The sequence below is a fragment of the Pyrus communis genome, chromosome 15, assembly GCF_963583255.1.
Source record: "Pyrus communis chromosome 15, drPyrComm1.1, whole genome shotgun sequence".
Classification (NCBI taxonomy): domain Eukaryota; kingdom Viridiplantae; phylum Streptophyta; class Magnoliopsida; order Rosales; family Rosaceae; genus Pyrus; species Pyrus communis.
The window spans coordinates 20,735,826-20,762,009 of NC_084817.1; the positions used below are offsets into that span (position 1 = coordinate 20,735,826).

The 26,184-nt window shown below is 36.4% G+C and overlaps 2 protein-coding genes across 2 annotated transcripts; both read right to left on the bottom strand.

Moving 5' to 3' along the window:
* Nucleotides 1-7,523: 7,523 nt before the first annotated feature.
* LOC137717167 (uncharacterized) lies at nucleotides 7,524-9,328 on the bottom strand. Its single transcript, XM_068456471.1, has 2 exons — nucleotides 9,242-9,328; nucleotides 7,524-8,486 (listed from the first exon to the last, which is right to left on the bottom strand). Exons 1-2 carry the CDS (start codon nucleotides 9,326-9,328, stop codon nucleotides 7,524-7,526), a joined length of 1,050 nt encoding a protein of 349 aa, XP_068312572.1.
* Nucleotides 9,329-15,302: 5,974 nt separating this feature from the next.
* LOC137718575 (disease resistance protein RPV1-like) lies at nucleotides 15,303-19,165 on the bottom strand. Its single transcript, XM_068458124.1, has 4 exons — nucleotides 18,598-19,165; nucleotides 16,991-18,089; nucleotides 16,568-16,879; nucleotides 15,303-16,375 (listed from the first exon to the last, which is right to left on the bottom strand). Exons 1-4 carry the CDS (start codon nucleotides 19,098-19,100, stop codon nucleotides 15,344-15,346), a joined length of 2,946 nt encoding a protein of 981 aa, XP_068314225.1. The 5' UTR covers nucleotides 19,101-19,165; the 3' UTR covers nucleotides 15,303-15,343.
* Nucleotides 19,166-26,184: the final 7,019 nt, after the last annotated feature.

Sequence of the window (26,184 nt, forward strand, 5' to 3'; positions counted from 1 at the left end):
TTCCTATGAATGACTAGTCCAATACTTATTTGTGCACGGCCCATTATATAACTTTATGTTCACATTCTCAATAGTCAATATTGTTGCATCAAAAATACAATTGCCTTTTGTATTAACGATAATAAATTAGATAACAGGAGGTTCGACTCCTAGTAATGACTAGTTCAATCAAAACTCTAAAAGATGTTAGGCGTTAGTCGAGCGGCAGGCTAGGCTTATGCGGATTTAAGTAAATATATTAGTATATCACATAAAAAATGTCTATTTACACTTAATCAAAAAACTTTATTTGTATTGGGAATAAAATAAAGATAGAATGCAATAAAAGCCAATAAGCTCAATAAGCAAATATACAATTCAAAAGCCCAAGTGACACACCCTGACCAAAATCAAGGCGTGTTGCCCGTCATGTGAGGGTGACGTAGCCATGTGCGTAGTGCGGAAATGATAATGATATAAAGAAATGTGAATAACTAAGAACCAATCTAACTAATTTACACTAAGCAAATAAAAGTGCAATCCCGATTGTTAAGTGTGATTACACAATAATCAGAGCATAGGTAGCCAAAGTGCAGTCCAGCAGGACAAGTACTAATTATACAATACTATAGGTGGTCCTACATTAGTGATAATCTGTTAGAACCGCCGTTAATTCCTCGTAAGTCACCAACAAGCACTCCTACCTAAAACCTGGAGGGGTGCAAAACAGAAAGTGTGAGTAGGAAAAAACAAAGCTTTTCAAAACCATTTCACTTATCAAAGGTAATAACCCCTCGCTGTAAAACTAATATAATTTCTCAGAAAATAGAATACATAAGTAAATCAAAACCATGCTCGGAATAGCAAAATCCATATATATGCCATGTCAAATATCTCAGCATAAATTATGTAAGCTGGGTGATATAAATCAATGCAAATGATATGTCAGCCGGAGTCACTTAATATGACTTGTACGGCTGAATCTATAGCTCATCCATCTAGCCAGAATCACCTAATATGACATGTATGGCTCAACCAATAGCTTAACAAGTATGCCTGCACACAAGTCAGAACCACCTAAAGTGGTTTGTACGAAAGGACTGGGTGTAAATAAATACGCTCAAGTGCTACAATCACGTGAAGACTGTGCGAATGATCGCGGGTCACCTACAAGTCGGAACCACCTATAGTGGTCTGTATGACAAGACTGTGCACCTAACTTGGATCCATGGTGAGCGTATGGTGTGAGAGGTGAACATCACGTGAAGGACTGTGCCCTGACCACGGGCGGGAGCACTAACACCGGGGTGTAGGTTTATGAGCTATAATACATCTCAACATAATCATGCAACTCACATCCACAATCTATAAACTCACCTGGCACTTACTTGAGTTTATGCAGCGTCAAACATAAATATGTGCAACTACTAAATGCATATTCTAAGTATAAAATATTTGGCATGGCATTTCAAAACATAAGTCCATTTAAATGAGTTTCTGGGAAAAAAACCAAGCATATATATGTACTGAAAACCAAAAGCCCACTCACTGATATGTGGCAGGGTCGTAACCCTCGAGCCTCGCCTGACTGCGCTCGTCCTCTGGAAACGTCTCACATATATGTGAAACAACTATTTTAACGTTATTTTAAGCACATAACCAAAACTAGGTAATAACTTCTCATACGTTGCTCAATTAGGGTATTTGAATATACCATCGTGGCATACTCAACCCCACGAACATCCCAATATTTTTAGAATAATTTTCTAAGTTCCCACGCGCCCTCACGCGTCGGCCAAGGCACGGCCACACGCGCCGCCCACGCACAGACACGTGCCTGGCACACTGACGGATTCCCTAACGGCGTTAAGGAATATTCCGTTAAATAACAGAATATACAGTTAATTTTACCTGACGCCGTTAGCATATTCCGTCAAAATTGACGGAATATTCTCCTTCTTCTCCGATGGTTCGCCGGACTCTAGCGCTGGCCACTGCTGCACTCACCAGTTTCTGGAAAAACTAAAAACTTGAATATCTTCGCCATTTCTCAACCAAATTTCATGAAATTTGTACCAAAATGAAGCTTTAAATGAGTAGAACTAGTTCTTACCACTTTTACGTCCTAAACCCACGAAAATGGCCAGAAAAATCCTTGAAAAGGCGGCTATTCCTGCAATCCCACAACCAAGCTCATTTCAACGTCCAAACTTAACCAAAACTAGCCTAACATGCCAGAGAAGATGAATTCTTACCTTCTTAAGTCTTAAATCCAGCTAATATCTTCTCGATCACACAGAAGGAAATTTCACTCCTTGTCGGAGCTCGGGCATCCCGAGTTCTACTAGTCTTTTCCTCAAACCAAAGGCATGGCTCAACTCCATGACTTGCAAGGAGTTCAAAAACAACCTCTACTAGCTCGATTTGTGAGAGATGAAGCTGGTAGAGAGATTAGACGTACGAATTGTACGGACGAAGAAGACTCGAGAGAGGGAGAGAGGGAAGTCTATACGTGTGTGTGTCCGGATTGGGTATCCATATAAAATCCTTAAGCCCTAATTGGGCTACTAATTGTAGGCTAAGATTCATCCAAAACAATCCCAAGTTTCATTTGGGTCCAAAGAAGTAGGAAATGAAAATAATTAGTCCATTTTCTTAGCCCAACAATACATTCACAACCTAACGCTCAAGGGTAAAATAGTCATTCCACGCTATCAAGAATAAAATATATTATATTTTGAAATGGGTTGTCATACAAAGCCAATAAGTTTGGTAAGTAAATTAACAAACTACAAATATAAGCAAAGTTTTCACAACTGAATTAATTTAACAAATTCTTTTGGTAGGTTAAGCATTATTCATTTGAACTTAATTAGTTAATTAAAAAAAACTTGAACTCTTAGCGTGCAGCCTAGATTGTCTAGTCCCTCCCCAAACTTAGTGACTATTTTTGCCCAAAATCACCACAGAACTCACCTCCCAACACCTAGACCGATTTTTAGAATACCTTATTATCACTAGTAGTTCTCGTATCATTCAAAACTAATTGTAGTTTAGGAAACGTCAAATTTTATTCTTCAATTTATTAAACCCTAATATGAAACTTGATCAAAAGAAAATGTGGGCACTTAATTTGTGGAGAAACGCTCATGTTATTGACACACCGTGATCAAAAGAAAATATGGCCTGCATCTTAATGTTACGCGAGGAACTTGCCAAAAAACCCTTGGCAGGACATTTCCCATGGTTCCATGGTTTCAACTTGTCGAAACCCTTATAGGAAATCTGACGCTCGAAAAGTGTTATTGTCTTGGTTTGTTGCTTGTGGCAGGGTGGACACATTTGACATGGTTCAATGAGGGTGTCCTTACTACTTGTCGCCACAACGGTGGGTCGCATGTGAATCAAATCATTCAGTTGATCACACGTTCCTTCATTGCTCGGTAACTTTGGGTATTTGGTTGAAATTGATTACGGAGATGAGCATTACCACGGTAGTTTCAAGGGACTGTTTCAGGAATATCTTATAAAAAGCATAGAAACATTAATGTTATGTTTCGGGTTTGATATTCCGAGCTCGTAAGTCTGTTTGATAGTGGCCACAGGTATGGTGAAATTTCTCATAACCTCTTTGAGTCCAAAAAAGTGGATAATCGTGGCTTGTCACTTAGAAAAAAAAATGAATATTATGTAATTAATGATGTCAAATGATTTCCAAAAGCATGGTGGACAACCCAAGTTATATAGACACTGTTGGCGAAATAGAATGAAACCGAATCGACTTACTAAGGAGAGTTTAATTTTGGGCAAAATATATAGAAACATGAATATTATGCTAATTATTGATGTCCAATCTTTTCCAGGAACATCATGTGCAACCCGGTTTACATGGCCACTGTTGATGAATTTGAACAAGTGATCGACATACCCTGACCCTGATAGCCATTAGAGGTTGCAAATGATATAGGACCAGTTTGAGGTTGATGTGCTTTAAAAAAAAAAAAACTGTTAATGTTGTGTTCTAAAAATAATCAGTTATACAATAAAGCAGTTGAGTGTTCGGTAAACTATGTTTTAAAAAGTTTCGTGACTATGAAAAACAATGTAAAAACGTTTGGTAAAATTTAATTTTTAAGTGATATAACTGTATATAATGATAAAAATGAACATGGTAGGGGGAGGTGGCAGCGACAACAGTTGTGGCAATGACATGTGGTGGTGGTGGTGGTGGTGGTGGTGGTAGGGTGACGATTGTTGTGGTGGTGGAAATAATGGCGGTGGTGGTGCAAGGTAGTATTTGTAGTGGTAAGTGGCAGCGATCACCTTGTTGCGCAATGGATAAAATGTGTGTAGCATTTTAAACAATGTTGTTTTTAAAGACTAATGATAGTGATAAGAATTGAAAATATTCAATAAAGGCTTAGCTCTGCTTTTTATTAAAGCAACTTTTAAAATCAAATTACAAACTGCTTTTAAAAGTTGTTGTTTGGAGCCCATAACTTTTAAGATAAGCATGATATTTAACTTTTGCCAAACACTTTTTATTGCTTAAGTTTAAAGTGAAGAAATTTTTAGTGAAAAAAGTAATACCAAACGGGGCCTTATTCTTCCTTGTGGCCTTATGCTTTTATTTATGCTAATCAGATGATTGTCGTATAAGTAAAGTCATAAAGAGCCGTACAAGTAAAGTCATAAAGAGATTTGATCTCCCAAATGTTATTAGATTCAATTTCCAAATTACACAATTACATTCTTAAACAACAACAACTACAATAATATTTTCTATTTTTTTTAAATAAAAATTGACTACTATTAGGGGAAGGAAAGAGTTTGAAACTATTATAATAGTTTAGGGGAGGAAGAGTTTTGAACCTGAGACACATGGATATAAACCTAACACCATATCAATAGGGCATTGGAACACATGCAATATTTTCTATTTTCTCTAGGAAGAATAGCATAAATGTCTATTTCATAGGCAGGAAGGGGAGGTAATTTTCAATGTGTCAAAAATACGGTACAGTTTACAAATTATCATAATATTTAATGTATCGGATCGTGTTTCGACACACTGAAATTTTTTCCTAGAAAGAGGACGCTCATAAGAGCATTGGAATATTCGTGATGCCAAATCCATTGTGCTCTTTTGTATTTTTGTTTTTTTTTTTGGGTAAAATTGACATCCACTGTGTGTACTCATTAAATTGCCTTTTTCCTCCGATCTTTTTCTCTTTTTATAATTTTTTTATTTATTGAACGAAAAGGTTTTTTTTTTTTTTTTTGTTAAAAGGAAAGCCAAAGGCTTTTATTTGTATCTCTCTCTAGTCTCTACACACGCGTTGTCTCTCACTCTTTGGAAGAATTTGTCAATGATAAGAAAGAAATGCCATTTACATTCTAGAAAAGTTAAACTTATTTTTTGTTAAAAAAAAAAAATTTCAACGGTATAAGAGGAATTTTTTTTAATAATTTAGATTTAACCTAGTTGTTAGAGTAATGTTCTTCTCTAGGCATTCGGTTCAAAACTCTGCTGGCGATTTTTTTTAAACAAACGATATTAAGTAACATAAACTTTTCCTTTATAAAGAAAACAAATATTAGTTGTTTATGAAAAAGTGCATAATAATATTTTTGGAATGCCAATAATCAGGTTACTTGATAATTGTTTAGGATCAATTTGAAAGTCTGTTCGTAATAATAGTTTGACATAATAATTTGACATCAATCTCGCTATTTGCAAAAGTAAAACTTAAGAACTCTTACTTACATGTGAAAAAAATTACTATTGATGTCGCGCCCCAATCCCAACATACGTCCAGGATTGACGCATGACGTCTTTTCCGGGATCGACGCGTGATGTCACCAAACACCCGTACTTCTATCATACCCCGCTTCTGGGATACGGGCCATACACACTCTCACGATCCAATTGCATAATAATTTTTTGTATTCATTATGGTTGCATCTAACCTCCTCGTTAGATTGCCTGCGTACCTTAAACATGGATCAAGCCATTTGTGGTTCGTCATTCCCTACACTCAAACATTCATTGTATAAATCATTATGTCTCAACATAATACCACACAACATGCATGTAACGTCATAACGAACATTCAACGAAGCGCAACATAAATCTTTAGCCATGTTGGTCAACGAGTCTAATCATAATGACAACAATCACAACCAACATCATTCCACAATCACAACAATCAATAACACATACCATGCACCGAAATACAGGGCTAGAAAGACATAGTTTGGCCAAAGCCTACATCTCTGAAGCTAAAATCAAATCCAAGGAACCAACAAGTCAAATGATGCGATTTCAGGCCACTCAACGAAATCCATCAACATCGGGGTTTAGACCACTCAACGGAACCAAGACATCAAAGGGGATTCTGGACCACTCAAAGGAATCCAAACCAGGATACGATTCTGGACCACTCAACGGAATTGTGGTGTAGAAGGGATTCCGAACCTCTAAATAGAATCTGAGTGGATACGATTACGAACCACTCAACGGAATCGCAGAGTACAATGCATATCGAACCACTCAATGAAATCCAAGCTGGATACGATTCCGGACCACTCAACGGAATCCAGACGAAGTAGGGAACTTGACCACTCAACGGAACCCCAGAGGAACCCAGTTCCAAATCCCTCAACGAAACTGAGTGGAAGTCCAAGAATATGACAACGGCTCGAGGAAACAATACATGAACCAAGTACTCAATTTAGAAAGGCTGAACGAAATGCAACAAAGCACAAGTATTAAATGTAGAATGGCTTAATGAAACAAGAAATGAAATAATGAAACGAGGGGTGAAACATGTTTCGAAGCAACAAACCCTATGACAATGGGTTATCGGTCCATTACTAGCCCTCACATTTCATCACATCAAGCCAATCATACAAAACAAACCATATTTCCAATATGCACGTCAAATCACATTTCATAAACTACATCAATAGCTAAATATAAACGTTGAATCGTAATACTAAGCGACATACATGATCCTAATTTTGATTATGACTCAATCAATAAACTTTGGACTTTCTAGTTGGTGGATGCAGCCAAATAAACTTTGGAATTTCTATTGCATCACCAAAGATTTCCTACAAACCCCACCATTGATTGTGGAAAGCAAATTGTTCTGTATACAAGAAAATCAGCTGTAAATACTACTACAACAACAATAACAAAACCTTATCTCATTCAGTGACATTGGCTGTATGAATCCAAGTCCTCCGTTAGCTCAGAAAATCAGTTGTAAAATAAAAAATAAAATTAGGTGGTAGTGCAAACTGTTCTCCAACTTGAAGTATAAAAACTCCATAAAAATCCATGAATTTATAAATCTATTAAAGTCTCTCAAATTCTCAATTAAATACACCCCCTAAAGCTCCTCTCTAATCTGCAGAGCTGCATCTTTGTTTCCCTGCTCCAATTGTTCATCTATACTCCTTTGAATGGTGGATTGGTCATCATACATACCTCAAGTCCTCGGGTGGTCGACCCTCATCTCATAAGACATGACTCGGTCCTACATCAATTCGGGATCCCATACGATATGTACCCCCGTTTTCTTCACCCTGAAACCAGATCCTATCATAATATAAACTTCAATGGAGTCTCCACTTTCCAAACTGAGCTCCTTGTTTGATAAATGTCTTTGCCAAATGACTTCATTTGAAGTTATTGTGTAGGGATCCATTGGCCGGACAACGAAGTTGGTGATCTTGGTATGATTTGTAATAAATATAGCAAAATGATTATGAGGTGCGTCCTTGTGTAATGATGAAGAATAAACGGTGTGCACAATCAACGATTTTAAGTTAGAACCAGTAGTTTCAGGCACTTGGAAACAGACTCGATCACCCTCATTGTCGACATTTGTGAACCACTTGGCAATATCATTTCCAGGGTGGAAAATGACACCATTTCCACTCGTTGTCTTGCGCTTATGATGATTCCTCGGAAGGATATAAAAATCGTTGCTATACATGTCGATAGTCCTGAAATCCTCAGAAGAAATAGAGCAATGTAATTCAGGTGGATATTCTCTTGTCAATACCAAAGGCCAAACGGAAGGGTTGGGTTCTATAAGTTTCAGACCACATAGAGATAAACGTGTCAGGTTCTTCAACCGTGCTATGGAAGAATATGGTAATTCTTCTATGGCCGTGTTATCTATAAGGAGAGTTGTCAATGATACCATCTCTCCTATATCCGCAACCAAGTTTTGAAATCTTGAACAGCCAGAAAGAACAAGAGTTTCAACGTGTTTCAACTTATAGAAACTCTTTGGAAGATCCTTAAGCATTATGCAGTCTTTGAGATTTACCAAAGCAAGTCTTTCGAGACATCCTACAGAGTGCTGAATCTCAAGCAAGCTCTTACAGCCCTTGAGTATCAAATACTCGAGATTTGGGAGTTTTGAGAAGTTTGGCGATTGTGTTAGGAAGTAGGAATGGCTGAGATTCAGAATCTTCAACTTCTCGAGCAACTGCAAGACAAACCCAAAAGAAAACTGTTGATGCACAAAATCGGCAAGGACTTTGGTACAACAGAAAGTGTGAAATTTATGACCTTCGCTAGATTGCTCTGGTCATTAGTGTGGATAAGTATGTAAATGAATAGAGACAGGGAAGTAAATAACACAAGATGTACGTGGTTCACCCATATTGGCTACGTCAACGGAGTAGAGGAGTTCTCATTAGTTGTGAAGGGTTTACACAAATACATAGGTTCAAGCTCTCTGTTAGTGAGTTCTAGTGAATATTTTAGTACAAATGACATTAGAGATTATTGTGGGAGAATGATCCCCTTTTATAGAAGAGAGTTTCTAGCTTTGTTCTGACATTGACATGTGTCGTGTTGTGATTGGCCTCTGATATCGACACGTGTCGCGCTATGATTGGTCTCTGATACCGATATGTGTCATGTTGTGATTGGTCTCCTGGTTGAAGGAAAAGTCTTGTGGGTCCTTGACGGTATGTTGTTGATCGGTGCTTAGTAGTTTCGGGATTGGTCAAGTATGATACAAACAAAAACAAAAATCAAAATAGATAACTTGCTCGTCATCGGTCAACAAATTTCTATTTTTTTTCATCTATTAAAAGTTCAATCTAAGCCACCTGAAATAAAAAAGAAAAGAGGAAGAGTGTCTAGGCGTAAAATTCGAAGGAACAATCAATGGCTTGGTTAAGGTTATGATAGTAAACCATAGAATGCTCCCAAAACTGTATGAGCTTGCTGTACCGTAGGTCGATCGAAACTAGGCTTCTTAATTGACTTAATGCTTTTTTTGGTATGAACTTTAGACGGAATCCTCGCCAGCAAAGCCATCTTAACTTCGCGGAAAGATGTTTGTAGACTCCAGCGAGATGTGCACTATTAAATTGGAGCAATCTTAGCCTCTTCATCTTTCTAAACGCTTTCATACTGAAACTAGCTTTGTCTGGTCTTAGCAAATATAGAGCGAGTCCTTCAATATCTTCCGTCCCCTATGAACAAAAGTGAATAATGAACAGGTTAGTGCATGTAAAAAAATTGATTTATATCCACACATCTGCAGTTGTTATTCTCTTGCATTACATGGAATTAACATTGTGACGATTGTGGTGGAATTAACAAAAGTGAATAACGACAGCAGTTGTGACGATTGTGGTGGTGGCGGCGGCAGGGTGACGATTGTGGTGGTGGTGGAAATAATGGCGGTGATGGTGCAAGGTTTGTGTTTGTAGTGGTAGGTGGTGACAATCACTTTGTTGTTTAATGGTTAAATTGTGTGTAGCATGATAAATAATGTTATTTTTAAAAATTGATGATAGTTTTACACGAGTTGAAAATATTCAATAGGTTCAACTCTATTTTTTATTAATGCAGCTTTTAAAAGCAGTTTGGAGCCCATAACTTATAAGATAAGCATGATATTTAACTTTTGCCAAACACTTTTTATTGCTTTAGGTTAAAGTGAAGCAGTTTTTGGGGAAAAAAATAATACCAAACGGGGCCTTATTCTTCCTTGTGGCCTTATGCCTTTATTTATGTTGATCAGATGGGATATAAATTGCCCTACAAGTAAAGTCATAAAGATATTTAATCTCCCAAATGTTATTGGATTCAATTTCTAAATTTACACAATTACATTCTTAAACAATAATAACTACAACAAATATATTTCTATTTGTTTTAGATAAATATTTACTATTATTAGGAGGAGGGGAGAGTTCGAAACTATTATAATAGTTTAGGGGAGAAAAAGTTTCGAACACGGGATGTATGAATATAAACCCAACACCCTATCGACTAAAACATTGAACCACATGCAATATTTTCTATTTTCTCTAGGAAGAATAGCATAAATGTCTATGTCATAAGCATGAAAGGGAGATAGTTTTCAGTGTGTCAAAAATACGGTCTATGTGACATCCCACATCGCCCAGGGGAGTGATCCTTAAATGTATATTCTCATCTCTACCTAGCACGAGGCCTTTTGGGAGCTCACTGGTTTCGAGTTCCATCGGAACTCCGAAGTTAAGCAAGAAGGGGGCTAGAGCAATCTCATGATGGGTGACCCACTGGGAAGTTGCTCGTGAGTTCCCAAAAACAAAACCGTGAGGGAATGGTAAGCCCAAAACGGACAATATCGTGCTACGGTGGTGGAGTGGGCCCGGGAAGTGATCCGCCCCGGGCCAAGATGTGACAATTGGTATCAGAGCCAATCCCTAGCCGGAAATGTGCCGACGAGGACGTCGGGCCCCTAAGGGGGGTGGATTGTGACATCCCACATCGCCCAGGGGAGTGATCCTTAAATGTATATTCTCATCTCTACCTAGCACGAGGCTTTTTGGGAGCTCACTGGCTTCGAGTTCCATCGGAATTCCGAAGTTAAGCGAGAAGGGGGCTAGAGCAATCCCATGATGGGTGACCCACTGGGAAGTTGCTCGTGAGTTCCCAAAAATAAAACCGTGAGGGCTTGGTAAGCCCAAAACGGACAATATCGTGCTACGGTGGTGGAGTGGGCCCAGGAAGTGATCCGCCCCGGGCCGAGATGTGACAGTCTAGCACACCAACTATCATAATACAATTACTTGAATTTTTTTTTTTAAATTTCTAACTAATTGTATTATTTCCAACAAATTGTATTATTACACTTAATGTATTGAGTCGCATTTTTGGCATATTAAAAATTTTCCCTACAAAGGGGATGCTCATAAGAGCGTTGGAATATTCGAGATGCCAAATCCTTTGTGCTCTTTTGTATTTATGTATTTTTTGGGGTAAAATTGGCATCCATTGTGTGTACTCCTTAAATTGCTTTTTCTTCCAATCCTTTTTCTCTTTTTATAGTATTTTTATTTATTGAACAAAAAGGCTTTTATTTGTATTATTATTGTATTCTTGAGCTACTCAAAAGTGTGTGTTTTTTCTTTCCATGCTTTCCGTTTCGTTTGGGCCATAAACTGCCGTGCATTGAGGATCTCTCTCTCTCTCTCTCTCTCTCTCTCTCTCTCTCTCTCTACACACACATGTTGTCTCAGTCTTAGGAAGAATTTGTCAATGATAAGAAAGAAATGCCATGGACGTTCTAGAAAAGTTGACCTCTTAATAATTTATATTTAACCTAGTTGTTAGAGAAATGTTCTTCTCTAGACATTCAAGTTCAAAACCCTGCAGTGAACTTTTTTTTTTTTTTGTTTGGGTAAAGTACAAAAAACTACCTCAACTATTGGTGTCACGACACTTTCATACCTCATCTTTTAAAATTGACAATGTCATACCTCATCTTTAGAAATTGTGTCAATGTTATATCTTCCGTTAGTTTGGCGTTTATTTTTCAGTTAAATGCTGACGTAGCTTGATTCGGGACCCTTTTTTTATTAAAAAACTAATAAAATATTATTTAAAACAAAAAAAAATCATTTAATATTATTTAATTATTAAAATAATAAAAAAAGTACATAAAAAAATAAAAAATGAACCTCTCCTTTTCGTCCCTCCCTCCTCTCTCTCTTCACCATCTTCCTACAATCCAAGAAGAAGAAGAGGAAGAAGAAGAGAGGAAAAAAAAAAAACCCCAAACCAAACCCAGTTCGTCCCCCCTTCCCCCACCACAAACCCAACCCCCTGCAACTAAAAAGAAGGAGGAGGAGGAAGAAGAAGAAAAAACAAAAAAAAAAAAACCAACCCCAACCCAACCCGAAGGAGGAAGAAGAAGAAGGAAAAAAAAAAAGAAAAAAAAGCAAAATTGAGAAACTCTCGTCCTCCCCACCCCACCACCTCCCCCCCCCCCCCAAAAAAAAAACCCACCCGCAAAAGAAAAACAAGAAGAAGAAGAGAGAAGGAAGCGAAAAAAAAAAAAAAAAACCAACCCCAACCCAACCCGAAGAAGAAGAAGGAAAAACAAAAAAAAGGGAAACTCTTGTCCCCCCCTAAAATACCCACCCACCCTGCAAAAGAAAAACAAGAAGAAGAAGAGAGAAGGAAGAATGAAAAAAAAAAAACAAAAAACAAAACCCAGTTCGTTCAGATTTGGGTTTTTTTTTTTTTTTGTTTTTTTTTGTTTTATGGGTGGCAGGTAATGGGTGCGAGGTTGGGTGCAAAGGGTGGGTGCGAAGGAGAGGTTGGATGTGGGGAGAAGAGGAGGTGGGGAACGGGGAAAACAAATTGATTTTTTTTCTCTCTTCTTTTTTTCTGGGTTGCAATTGCAGAAAGGGGGAAGAAGATGAAGATGGGGAAAAGAGAGAGAAGGGGGGAAGGGGACGACTGATGTTGTGATGTTGGTTTTATTTTATTTTATTTTATTTTATTTATTTTTTTAAATTATTTTAATATTAAAAAAATATTAAATGATTTTTTTTAGTTTTTAATAAATTTTTTAATAAAAAATGGGTCCCGGATCAAGACATATCAACATTTAACTGAGAAATAAACGGCCAAGCTAACGGAAGGTATGACATTAACACAAATTCGTAAGATGAGGTATGACATTGTCAATTTTAAAAGATGAGGTATGAAAGTGTCGTGACACCAATAGTTAAGGTAGTTTTTTGTACTTTACTCTTTTTGTTTTTAACAAACGATGTTAAAGAACAAAAACTCTTTCTTTATTAAGAAAACAAATATTAGTTGTTTACACAAAAGTGCATAATAACATTTTTGAAATGTCATTAATCTAGTAAATCGATAATTTAGTTTAGAATCAAACTGAAAGTCTATGCGTGGTAATTTAGTTTGACATAATCATTTGACATCAATCTCGTCATTTAAGAAAGTAAAATTTAAGATCTTTTACTTACAGGCGAAAAAAATTACTTTCGAATTGTAATATTAAGCGACAAACATGATCCTGAACTTGGTAGTGACCAAATCAATGTTCACCCACCCATTAGTTTAAAAAATGAAGCCACACTTGATGACTTATTCCCTTTCAAGTTGGTGGATGCAGCCAAATAAACTTTGGACTCTCTCTATTGCATCACCAAAGATTTCCTACAAACCCCACCACTGATTGTGGAAAGCAAATTGTTCTGTAGACGAGAAAATCAGCTGTAAAATACTATTACAACAATAACAACAAAGTCTTATTGCATTAAGCGACGTCTACTGTATGAATCCAAGTCTTCCGTTAGCTCAGAAAATCAGCTGTAAAATAAAAAATTAAATTAAGTGGTAGTGCAAACCGTTCTCCAACTTGAAGTATAAAGCTCCTCTCTATCTGCATAGCTTCATCTTTGTTTCCCTGCTCCAATTGTTCATCTGTAATGATGTATATTTAAACTAACCTAAATAATAGATTAATTTAAACCAAATTAAACTTGCAAGTGCACGAATCAATTGTAGTAATATATGCAAATACGAGGTCGATCCCACATGGATTGCTTTTAATACCAATTCAACCAGTTGATTACGTGAAACTTAACTTAACTAGGAAACGAATGATTAACTAATTGATTGTGAAAAATAATAAAAACTTCAACTTAAAATTAAACTAGGAATATGAATAACGAAAACACGCAACAAATGAAAGTTTGAAAGAAATTAATGTGATGGAAGCCTAAGGTCATGAATCCACCAATAACAATCCTATTCCCTTTTCTTCAAGCCGATTACTATCCAATTACCATGTCACCATGTAAGGTTGTTCTTTCTAAGATATGAATTAATCCTTGGTCAGGCATCAACTCGTGTGTCTATACGTGATAACTATATCCTATTGGTTAGGCATACAGTTAAATACATAAAAACCCATTAAGCGTAGAAGAATCATGTCAACCAAGTAGGACTAGTTTGATATTGGTCATCCTCACTAGTTTGTTCACTCTTCCTAATCTTAGTTCCAATAAACCTAATTGATATTGGTTATCCTCTCAGATTTATCTAAATATCTAGAAACAAGTCCACAATGATGGCCAATCACAAGAACATTTGAAACTATAATAGATTAAGCACAAAGATTAAGAACTAAACATGGCATGTAATCGAATAATAATCAACAAACTACTTTGCAAATATTCATGTCATGGGTTCATCATAAACCTTAGAAAATAACTTAGTTACACAGAGAAATAAAAATAAAAGAAAGATAGGACCCGGAATCCATGGCAAAGCACGTCCCTAAGCTCTTCTTCACAAATTGCGGAGATAGTGAATGGTAGTATGGTGCGGTGGTGGATGGATGATGGATGGATGGATGATGGATGGATCATAGAACTTAGGGCACTTATTTATACTAGAAAAACCTTAAAAGGTCTGGGAGAAACTCACCTAAAATAAAACAAACTCCTAAACAATTAATGACACAAACTAGGAAAGAATCCTTCTTGACTTGGGAAACACGTCATCTGTCTTGCACGACAGTTTTGGGGTCGATTTATCTTCCGGAAAATTCTGTAAAAATATGAGAAACGTAGCTTTATCTCTTATATTTCCAGGCATATATCGCACGTCACTAGGAAAAATCGGGAAAGCCTTCAAATCTTCATTCTCCTACAGCTGCACAATTCTGACGGGAAAACAACTTCTGCGGAATTGATTTGTGAAACTGGAATGAATGGCTTCATGGAAAATTATGAAATTCGGATACAATGATCTTCAGCCTCTTAGCTTCCTTCTCCAATTGACCTTGCATCAAAACTCTTCCGGGAAGTCGAATTATCACCAAAAACGTCCTAAGTGCACAGAATGGCTGAAACTGAGAACAGGAAAGTAATAAGGCTCTTTTAAGACCAATTCCTTAACAAAATTTAGGGATAATTAATATGAAAATATGATAAATAATGCACCTATCATGTACTCCTTTGAATAGTGAGGTGATCATCATACGTACCTCAACTCCTCGGGTGGTCGATTCTCAACTCATGAGACATGACTTGGTCCTGCCTCATACTCCACGTCACTACGGAAATAAGCATATGGGATAGGCTCGAACTCAATCACATTTTCGTTGATCAATTCGGGATCCCATACGAGATATACCCCCGTTTTCGTCACCCTGAAACCAGATCCCATCACAATATAAACCTCAATGGAGTCTCCCCTTTCCAAACTGAGCTCCTTGTTTGATAAATGTCTTTGCCAAATGACTTCATTTGAAGTTATTGTGTAGGGATCCATTGGCCGGACAACGAAGCTGGTGATCTTGGTATGATTCGTAATAAATATAGCAAAATGATTAAGAGGTGCGTCCTTGTGTAATGATGAAGAATAAACGGTGCACAACGTCAACGATTTTAAGTTAGAACCAGTGGTTTGAGGCACTTGGAAACGGACTCGATCACCCTCATTGTCGACATTTGTGAACCAATTGGCAACATCATCTCCAGGGGGGATAATGACACCATCTCCACCCGTTGTCTTGCGCTCATGATTCCTCGGAAGGATATGAAACGATTGCGTCTCGAAATGCCTGGAAGAAATTAAGCCATCTAATAGAGTAGGATATTCTCTTGTCAATACCAAAGGCCAAACGGAAGGGTTGGGTTCTATAAGTTTCAGACCACATAGAGATAAACGTGTCAGGTTCTTCAACCGTGCTATGGAAGAATATGGTAATTCTTCTATGGCCGTGTTATCTATAAGAAGAGTTGTCAATGATACCATCTCTCCTATATCCGCAACCAAGTTTTGAAATCTTGAACAGCCAGAAAGAACAAGAGTTTCAACGTGTTTCAACTTATAGAAACTCTTTGGAAGATCCTTGAGCATTATGCAGTCTTTGAGATTTACCAAAGCAAGTCTTTCAAGACATCCTACAGAGTGGTGAATCTCGAGCAAGCTCTTGCAGCCCTTGAGTACCAAATACTCGAGATTTGGGAGTTTTGAGAAGTTTGGCAATTGTTTTAGGAAGTAGGAATGGCTGAGATTCAGAATCTTCAACTTCTCGAGCAACTGCAAGACAAACCCAAAAGAAAACAAAAATCAAAATAGATAACTTGATCGTCATCTGCCAATGAGTTTCTATTTTTTTCATCCATTAAAATTTCAATCTAAGCCACCTGAAATCAAACGGAAGAGGAAGAGTGTCTAGGCGTAAAACTCGAAGGAACAATCAATGGCTTGGTTAAGGTTATGATAGTATACCATAGAATGCTCCCAAAACTGTCTGAGGTTGCTGCACCGTAGGTCGAACTGTCTGAGGTTGCTGTACCGTAGGTCGATAGAAACTAGGCTTCTTAATTGATTTAATGCTTTTTTTGGTATGAACTTTAGAGGGAATCCTCGCCAGCAAATCCATCTTAACTTTTCGGAAAGATGTTTGTACTCTCCAGTGAGCTGTACACGATTAAGTTGGAGCAATCTCAGACTCTTCATCTTTTTAAAAGCTTTCATATTGAAATTAGCTTTGTCTGGTCTTAGCAAATTTAGAGCGAGTCCTTCAATTTCTTCTGTTCCCTAATAAAAAACAGTGAATAAGGAACAGGTTAGTGCATATGTGCAAAAATGAATTACATACAAACATCTGCAGTTGTTATTCTCTTGTATTGTATGGAATCAAGTACTTACAGATTTGTCCGTCAGTACACCTATTGCATCTTCTTGGCACCACAATCTACTACACCTGCCAGGGTGGTTTGGAAATTTTGCACGCACGATTTCTCTGCCCATGTCTCGAAGTAGATCATGCATCACGAGCTTGTTTTTCTCATCGACAGTTACAAGGCATCGTTGCAGGAGGACACTAATTCCAATTTCTGCAAAAAACCCACAACCGTCCAGGATCCTTGTGACATAGTTCCTGTCCATTCCTATGAAGAAACAAGATATATCAAGGAATATTTCCCTCTCATCCTCATCACTTAGTGCATCAAAGCTTATTTTAAGCTTTTCTTGAATTTCAAAACGAGGAATTTTTTCCAACTTCTTCAATGTGCTTGTCCAATCTCTTAAGCTTCTTTTAAACAGAAAAGAACCTAAAACTTCAAGAGCAAGCGGTAAACCTCCACAGTAACCAAGAACACTTCTTGTCAGTTCACTGTATTCTTCATTAGGACAGGGATTTCGAAAGGCATGCCAACTAAAGAGCTCAAGAGCTTCTTCTTCCTTCATTTTTCGAGCCAGATATATTATATTAACTTCAACTTGCTCCAGTAGGTGTCGATCTCTGGTTGTAATAAAAATTTTACTTCCTCGACCAAAGGAGTCCCGGGCTATAGCTAAAGCATTTAGTTGGTCCACATCATCTACATCGTCAATTATGACCAGTACCGCTCTGCTTCTAAGTTTTTCTTTTATCAGATTAATACCTCTATGAACATCACCAACCTCCATCTTGGTTGGTTTGAAGATATCAGAAAGAAGCTTTTCTTGCAAATTCGTCATGCCATTCAATTCCTTTGCAGTTTCCCTAACATTTCCAAGGAAACTTTTGTACACAAAGCTATGGTAGAACTTGTTATAGATGGCTTTTGCAACTGATGTTTTCCCCATTCCACCCATACCCCAAATTCCGACCATTTGAACATCGTATGATCCCCTGTCTAAGCTGTTAATCTCGTTCACCCGAGAATCTATTCCAACTTGGTAGACAGCTACATTTAAGTATGTGGTATCGAGTTGCTTAGTGATCTCGCCAATAATTCTTCTGATAAACAGCGCCTCGTGCCTGTCAATTAGATTTAGAAGCACAACTAAGACTCGCTATGCAGTACACATTCTGGCTATAGATCGCTTAGAGAAAAACAAAAAATAGTGGTATTTGCTAGCAACAACATAATGGAGGCAGTCAATCAATATAGATTGATCCGAAATTTGATTCAAATTCAATATAGCACGTACGGGTACATAAGAAATGCATTGAATCGATTCTTTTTAATGGATAGATCCGATCACAACTTTGAATATGGAATTCAAAGGAATCAAATGGGAAATGATAATCTGAATCATAGAACTATGTTATCCAACATTTATCAAATTTGAAGGAGTCAGAAGAAATGGTTCCGTTCTCTTAAGAGATCCATGATCGGGAGGTGAATGATTTTATGAATCAAAATGATGGATCTTGACCTAGGGAATCAAATTTTATTTAAGGTTTTATCGACCTTACTCACTCATGTTAATAAGGTCGATAAGATAAGCAGTAAAAGAAGATTGATAAGTTAAAGAGTTATTACCCGTTTGCAGTGTTTATAAGATCCCAACCGGACAAATTTGAAGCTTCCGTAAGAGCAGCTCTCCACCTCGCTACCTTATCTGTATCTTCATGGAAGCATTCTTCATGTTTCTGAAATGCTTGTGCAAAACTAGCACTAGTCTGTTTCCTGACATGTGAAGGATCGACATCGTAGAATACTGGCAAGACTATTTGTCCAAGTCTTCTCCTACACTCCATGATCTCCACAAGCTCCTGAAGACACCAGCTTGAATCTGCATACCTCTTTGAGAAGACGACGATGGAAATCCTAGACCCTCGGATTGCCTGCACCAGTTCTGCTGTTATTTCTTCCCCTCTTCTTAGCTGGTTGTCAATAAACACGTTGACTCCAGCCTCTTTCAGTGTCATGCAGAGGTGGCCTGTGAAGCCGTTCCGTGTGTCTTCGCCTCTGAAGCTCAAGAACACGTCGTGCATCCAACGTTTCGATGAGGAGGATGCTTCATGCTGTGTCCTGGTACTCATTGTTATGGGAGAGAGCTGCAAAATCTCAATTGGCAGGCTACTTAAGGAAGGAGGGTCAACTCATAGAAAAGCCAACCAATTGGAAAACCAAACCGTACTCAAGATGTATAATTCTGGTGTTTAATAGTTAATACAATTCAAACAAAAAACTTAGTTGTTCAATAATTAATTAATATTAATATTATTATTATTATTTTTATTTTTTATGTTTCACCACTGGAATATAATGTATGTATGATTGATTAAAGTAAGAACAATGACTTGCTGTTGAAAGAAGAGTTGGAGCTCCCGCTAAAAACCTAATTAAAATCGACAAGTGTTGGAACAAGCTGGGTGATGTTGGTTCTAAGTTTTAATTCTTTAATTTTTTTTGGGCAGGTGTGCAATGGTGATTGGGCACTTATTCAATTCATCAGGAGCTCCTGCTCTTCTTTCAACAGCCAATCATTCTTCTTAATGTCCAAATAAGCATAGGAAATTTGAGTACATTATACTAACATTAAAAGTGGAAGACTTGGCGCAAAACCTAGCGTTGTGACGTTCCAGAATTCATACGGCCTACCCCATTTAGTAGAATAAGACTTTGTTTTTGTTGTTGTATAATAAGATTAAGAGCACATCAATCCTAATCGTGGGTTGATATTTTGGGATTAGTATTTGTTTTGTTACAATTTACAACTGATATATTCAAGTGGAGCGAGATAAAAACATAATCTCAAATGCAGAGGTAAATGCTCTTAATCATTTGTGTCTTGAAAAAATTGCAGCATATAAGATTAAAGAAGGCTTCCTATGCTACTACTTAAAGAGATGATGCTTTATCAACCCTTGTGTAAAAAGGGAGGTGAATTTCGCACTCAATTCTCCATTTGCACTCTTTTTTTTTGGTTTTCCAAATCTACCATTGAAATGTTTTATTTTCTTTTAGGGAGGTCATTATTCGCGCTCCATCTTTTTCCATTTGTTTCGTAAAGAAACCAGAGCAAGCTACCACAAAACAAAAGATCTTTCTAAAGAACTTTTATTCGGAAATATCATATGTCTATGGTTCAGGCCTCTTACTCGAACAAGTAAGCAAGTAAACTACGTTTTGGAAGGAGGAAATATGATGAGAGGACCAATCCACCAAACCACCCGAAATATTAGCAAACAAGGCCTTGCACTATTATTCTTGTTATGTTCCAATCTACCATAGACAATTGTTTATTAAATATTATTTTCTCTATTCTTATTGTAAATTTAATAGAATGTAGATGGAAATTGAAAGACCGATTTTATTATGTAAATTCAGCTACTTTGATTGGTTTGTGAGGGGTTTTTTCTAGCATGATCTAAGATTATTCATTTACTTCAAATATTTGACTTTCCTTTTGTCAATCCACGCATATAAGTAATTTAAAACGTGTAAGTCGCGCATATCATACTGTGATTCAAAAAATGTGTTCTATACGTGCGAGCGCGTGCATGAAGGCTAGTGTAGATAATTATGTCAAATGCTTTCCAAAAACATCGTGGACAACCCAAGTCATACAGACACTGTTGACAAAACAGAACAAGTGCAGGAAGAGTCTAAATTCGGGCAAAATATATAGAATCATGAATGTTATGCTAATTAATGATGTCCAACATTTTACGGGAACATCATGGGCAACCTGAGTTATATGGCCACTGTTGATGAAATTGAATCAGTGATGACATACCCGACCCCAGTGGCGAAGTCAGAATTTACCGAGGGATGGGGGCGAAATTCAAAAGAGTACAAAGTTCAATCGAAGCGGTTGTTTTCACATTGGAGAGGGGCAAAATTCCTCGTAACTTGTTATTCAAGCTCAACCAAATTGATGTACACAACTAGAGTTTTAGCCTAATTTTTCTAAGTTATTATTGACTTTATTTGAACTTGGTCAAAGTAGATAGGATTTCCAAACTAAAATTGAGTATAATGAGTTCTTGAGATCACCTCTCTTCTATTTTTAATGTGTACACAACTAGAGTTTTAGCCTAATTTTTCTAAGTTATTATTGAATTTATTTGAACTTGGTCAAAGTAGATAGGATTTCCAAACTAAAATTGAGTATAATGAGTTCTTGAGATCACCTCTCTTCTCTTTTTAATGAGTGAATAAAGGCTCCAATTTTCCAATATATTTTTCACCTTCCTTTCTTTGATTGAGAAAAATAAAAGATTAGAAAGCCATAAAGGGACAATTTAGTCAAAAACCCAGAAAAATCAAATGGTCCACAATATCCCCAGGTGGCTGGCTCTCTGCAAGTCTTACTATTTCTTCCCAAACCCATCAAATCAATTTAACTCAACTTTGTGCTTCTCCATCGAAGTTCTTGTTGTCACTCTACTGTGCTGAACAAAACCCAGTTCGTCAAATCTTTGATCTTCCTCCACCAATTGATCAAGACACCATTTTTCCACAATCCACACCCATAAATCGAGCTAATTAGAACAACCCACTTCCTAGTTCTTCCCTTTTTTTTCTTTTTCTGCTACCAATATACTGCAATCATTCTGCTGAATAGAACCCAATTTGTCAAATATTTGATCTCACCCCCACCAATTGATCAAGCCACCATTTTTTCCACAACCCACTACACAATTCTTCAACCTTTTTTATTTTTTTTTACCTGAACTAATTTTCTTGACAATGAAGCTTCAATGGAATCCAATACCAATACTTTTGCACCTTTTTCTCCTTCAACTTACCCTTTCCACAACTTTCTCCCTAAGCCCCATGAACTGTACGGACACAACTTGCCTATGCACCTCCTTTTCGGCCTTTAAGCCGGAACCCAATGAGACTCTGCTGGTGATTCAAGGCTTACTTCCAAAAATCAACCACAGCGTTTCAGGAGTCCAAGAACGAAAGGGCTAAACCAGCGCTCCAAGCTTGTTTGTTCGGCGAAGGGAGTGGCAGTCGCCACTCCTCGCCCTCACGTGGCTTTGCCACTGCCCGACCCAATAGCCATAGAGGTTGTAAATGATATAGGACCAGTTGGGGTTGATGTGCTTTTTCTAAATTAAAAAAAAAAAAAAAAAAAAAAAACTGTTATTGATATGCTCTAAGAATAATTAGCTATAAAATAAAGCAGTTGAGCATTTGGTAAACTATATTTTTAAAAGTGTTGTGACTAAGCAAAACAATGTAAAAGCGTTTGGTAAAATTTAATTTTGAAGTGATATAACTATATATGATGAAAAAAATGGACATGGTAGGGGAGTTGGCAACGACAGCAGTGGTGATGATTGTGGTGGCGGCGGCGGTAGGGTGACGATTGTGGTGGTGGAGGGAATAATGGCAGTGATGGTGCAAGGTTAGTGTTTGTAGTGGTATGTGGCAACGATCACTTTGTTGTCCAATGGATAAAATGTGTGTAGCATGATAAATAATGTTATTTTTAAAAAATTGATGATAGTTTTATACAAATTGAAAATTTTCAATAAAGGTTCAACTCCTTTTTTTATTAAAGTAGCTTTTAAAAGCAGTTTGGAGCCCATAACTTTTAAGATAAGCATGATATTTAACTTTTGCCAAACACTTTTTATTGCTTCAGTTTAAAGTGAAGAAGTGTTTGGTGAAAAAATAACACCAAACAAGGCCTTATTCTTCCTTGTGGCCTTATGCCTTTATTTATGCTAATCAGATGAGATTTACTTGCCCTATAAGTAAAGTCATAAAGAGATTTAATCTCTCATATGTTATTGGATTCAATTTCTAAATTTACACAATTACATTCTTAAACAATAATAACTACAGCAAATATTTCCATTTGTTTTAGATAAATATTTACTATTATTAGGGGGAGGGAAGAGTTCGAAACTATTACAATAGTTTAGAGGAGAAAGAGTTTTGAACGTGGGATGCATGTATATAAACTCAACATCCTATCGACTAAAACATTGGACCACATTCAATATTTTCTATTTTCTCTAGGAAGATTAGCATAAATGTCTATGTCATAGGCAGGAAGGGGAAATAGTTTTCGGTGTGTAAAAAATAAGGTCCGGCACACCAACTATTGTAATACAATTAATTGAAATTTTTTTGTCAATCTTCTAACCAATTGTATTATTACACTTAATGTATTAAACCGTATTTTCGGTACACTAAAAATTTTTCTTATAAAGGGGACGCTCATAAGTGCATTGGAATATTCGTGATGCAAAATCCATTGTGCTTTTTGTATTTTTGTATTTTTGTATTTTTTTTGGGGTAAAATTGACATCCATTATGTGCATTCTTTAAATTGCTGTTCCTTCTATTTTTTTTCTTCTCTTTTTGTAGTATTTTTATGGGAGCTTTATAAATAAAGATAAAAACTTTTGTTATATGTCAAAAAACTCCATTAGTTTTTAAACATGTCAATGAGAAACAAAAACATAAAAACAACTAAAACCCATCCCATAAACATGAAAACAATGTTTTAAAATACTAGTCACATCCCTAAGGCTTTAGGTCTGTTAATAGAACTCAACCCTCACAGCTCTAACAAAATTAATATGTGTCATAAGCTCAATCCATCCTCAACTATTTATGCAGATTCAGTTGTGAAACTATATGCAGAATTAGTTTGTATCATTTATTACTAGAATTAGTTCAACCCGTCCACGACTATTTTTTTTTGTAGAATCAGTTCAACTCATCCTCAACCATTTTTGCAGAATTAGTTCAACCTATCTTCGACCATTTTCACAGAATCATTCAATCCACCCTCAACCATTTTTGCAAAATCAGTTCAATCAGTCGTTGACCATTTTTGCATCAACCCATCCTCATCTATTTTTGTAAAATTAGTTCAATCAATTCTCGACCATTTTTGTAGAATCAATTTCAAATAACTTGACCCTAGTAAAATCTAAGGAAAACTAATGAAAATGTCTTGAAAATTTTGAGTTTTAACGATAATGACAAAATAAAGGGTAAAGTAAGTAGTCTCAGGATTGACTTTTTAGTGTAAAAATGTGGTTTTTCGTTAAAGTGAACAGTACTGTAATTTTTTCATTAAAGTTCCTAAAATCTATTTATGTGGTCTCTTCCACATTTTTTTACTAGTTAAAAAAAAAAGTCTCATATACTCATTTTGGTAACTCTTTCTATCCTTTTGTTTTGGTACACACTTGCAGGGTATCAGCTATGGAAGAGGATCCTTTCCTGAGCTCAGGATGGGGATCCTTCTGACCAGCCCATCCGGACTGTTCAAATTTAATCTAACGGTTGTAATTATTATAATTTTAGAAGACTAACGGTTCGGATGAATTGGTCAGGAGGATTCTCATCCTGAGCTCAGGAGAGGATCCTCTTCCATTAACTATCAAGAAACAAAGCTGGAGAGATTTCAAAAGCCAAAAGAACTTCCAAAAAATAAAAAAAACCAATGATGAGAGAGAGATGGGTGGAAGAGGTGACAATTTTATTTGATAATCAATACCCCTTTATAGACAATTTAATTAGGGGTGTGTTATCCACACACATTTTTTTACTTCTCACACACTCCTTGTTAATTTTTCACCGTTGATCTTCTTCAATTCATCCAATCCGGCGGCCGAAATTTTAAAAGGGTGTGTGAGAAGTAAACAGGGATGTGTAGATATCACACCCCTTTAATTATATCTAATTTATGTCTCTTTGAAATTGTTTTCTCATACGTACATAGTATATCAACTTTATGTTGCTCTTACTATTCATCACGCTCTCTCCTCTACCCAGTTGTGTTTTTCACCCATTTGTTATTTTAAAATTTTGATAACCCAATTGTTTATTTTTGCTTAAGTGAGAAAGTCGATCTTTTTTTTTTTTTTTTTTAGTGGAATTAAATTCCGACACAACAATAAAGCAAAGCAACCCCAGGTCCCCAGTTGCTTCAAAGTCGTTTGGAGGATTGTGACTGTGAACTCTGTGAAGTGGCCCTTTCACGATAAATCTTGTTCCACTTATTATAATACATTCTTTGGGATTAAATACCCAAACAAATATACATGTTTTCTTCCCTTTAATTTAATTTTCTCAACGTTTATGGCCATCCCTGCAATAAATTCGGAACTCAATCCGTTTTTTGCTGTTTATTACTGTATGAAATGGGGGAAGGGAAGGGAGAGAGAAAGAGAGAAGGGAGCGAGAGAGAGAAATGTGAAAAGATACCAAAGATAAAGAGTATTTTCGTAACATAGAGTTCAAGGAAAAAAAAAAAAAAAAAAGCAAATGATGCCATCTTCCTTATGTATTAATTTTTGTCTCTCCTTAAAATGTTTTAAAAGTGTGATCTCAATATAAAATTAAGCATTAAAAGTATAATCTATGTGTAATTTTTCTTATTTTTATTTATTGAACAAAAAAGCTTTCATTTGTATTATTAGTGTATTCTTTTTTTTTTCTTTTTTTTTTTGGAAAATTATTATCTCTACTAATTAATAAAACTCTCTTTTCAACCAAAAGAGGGTGAAAAGACAAATTAGTTTTCTATCACACAAAAAAAATGATGGGCAATAATGTAATTTCACATGTTCAAATTTTACAATTTTTTATTGAAGCATCACCTAAAGGTAATGTTAAAATACCTCTAATATTAAAAAAAAAATAATAATAAATATAAAAAAATAAAAGAAAAAAACCAAAAACCTCCCACTTCCCCTCCACGTTCTCGATCTCTCCCTCTCTCCTTCTCATTTTCTAAAAAAATATGTTCATACATACAAAGTGTGTAAGTAAATACTAATTATTATTATTATTGTATTCTTGAGCTACTGAATAGTGTGTGTTTTTTCTTTTCATGCCTTCCGTTTCGTTTGGGCCATAAACTGCCGTACATTGAGGCGCTCTCTCTCTCTCTCTCTCTCTCTCTCACTACGCACACACATGTTGTCTCAGTCTTTGGAAGAATTTGTCAATGATAAGAAAGAAATGCCATTTGACATTCTAGGAAAGTTAACCTTTTTAATAATTTAGACTTAACCTAGTTGTTAGAGTAATGTTCTTCTCAAGGCATTCAAGCTCAAAACCCTGCAGTGATTTTTTTATTTTTTATTTTTTTTTAAACGAGCTATGTTAAAGAACAAAAACTCTTTCTTTATTAAGAAA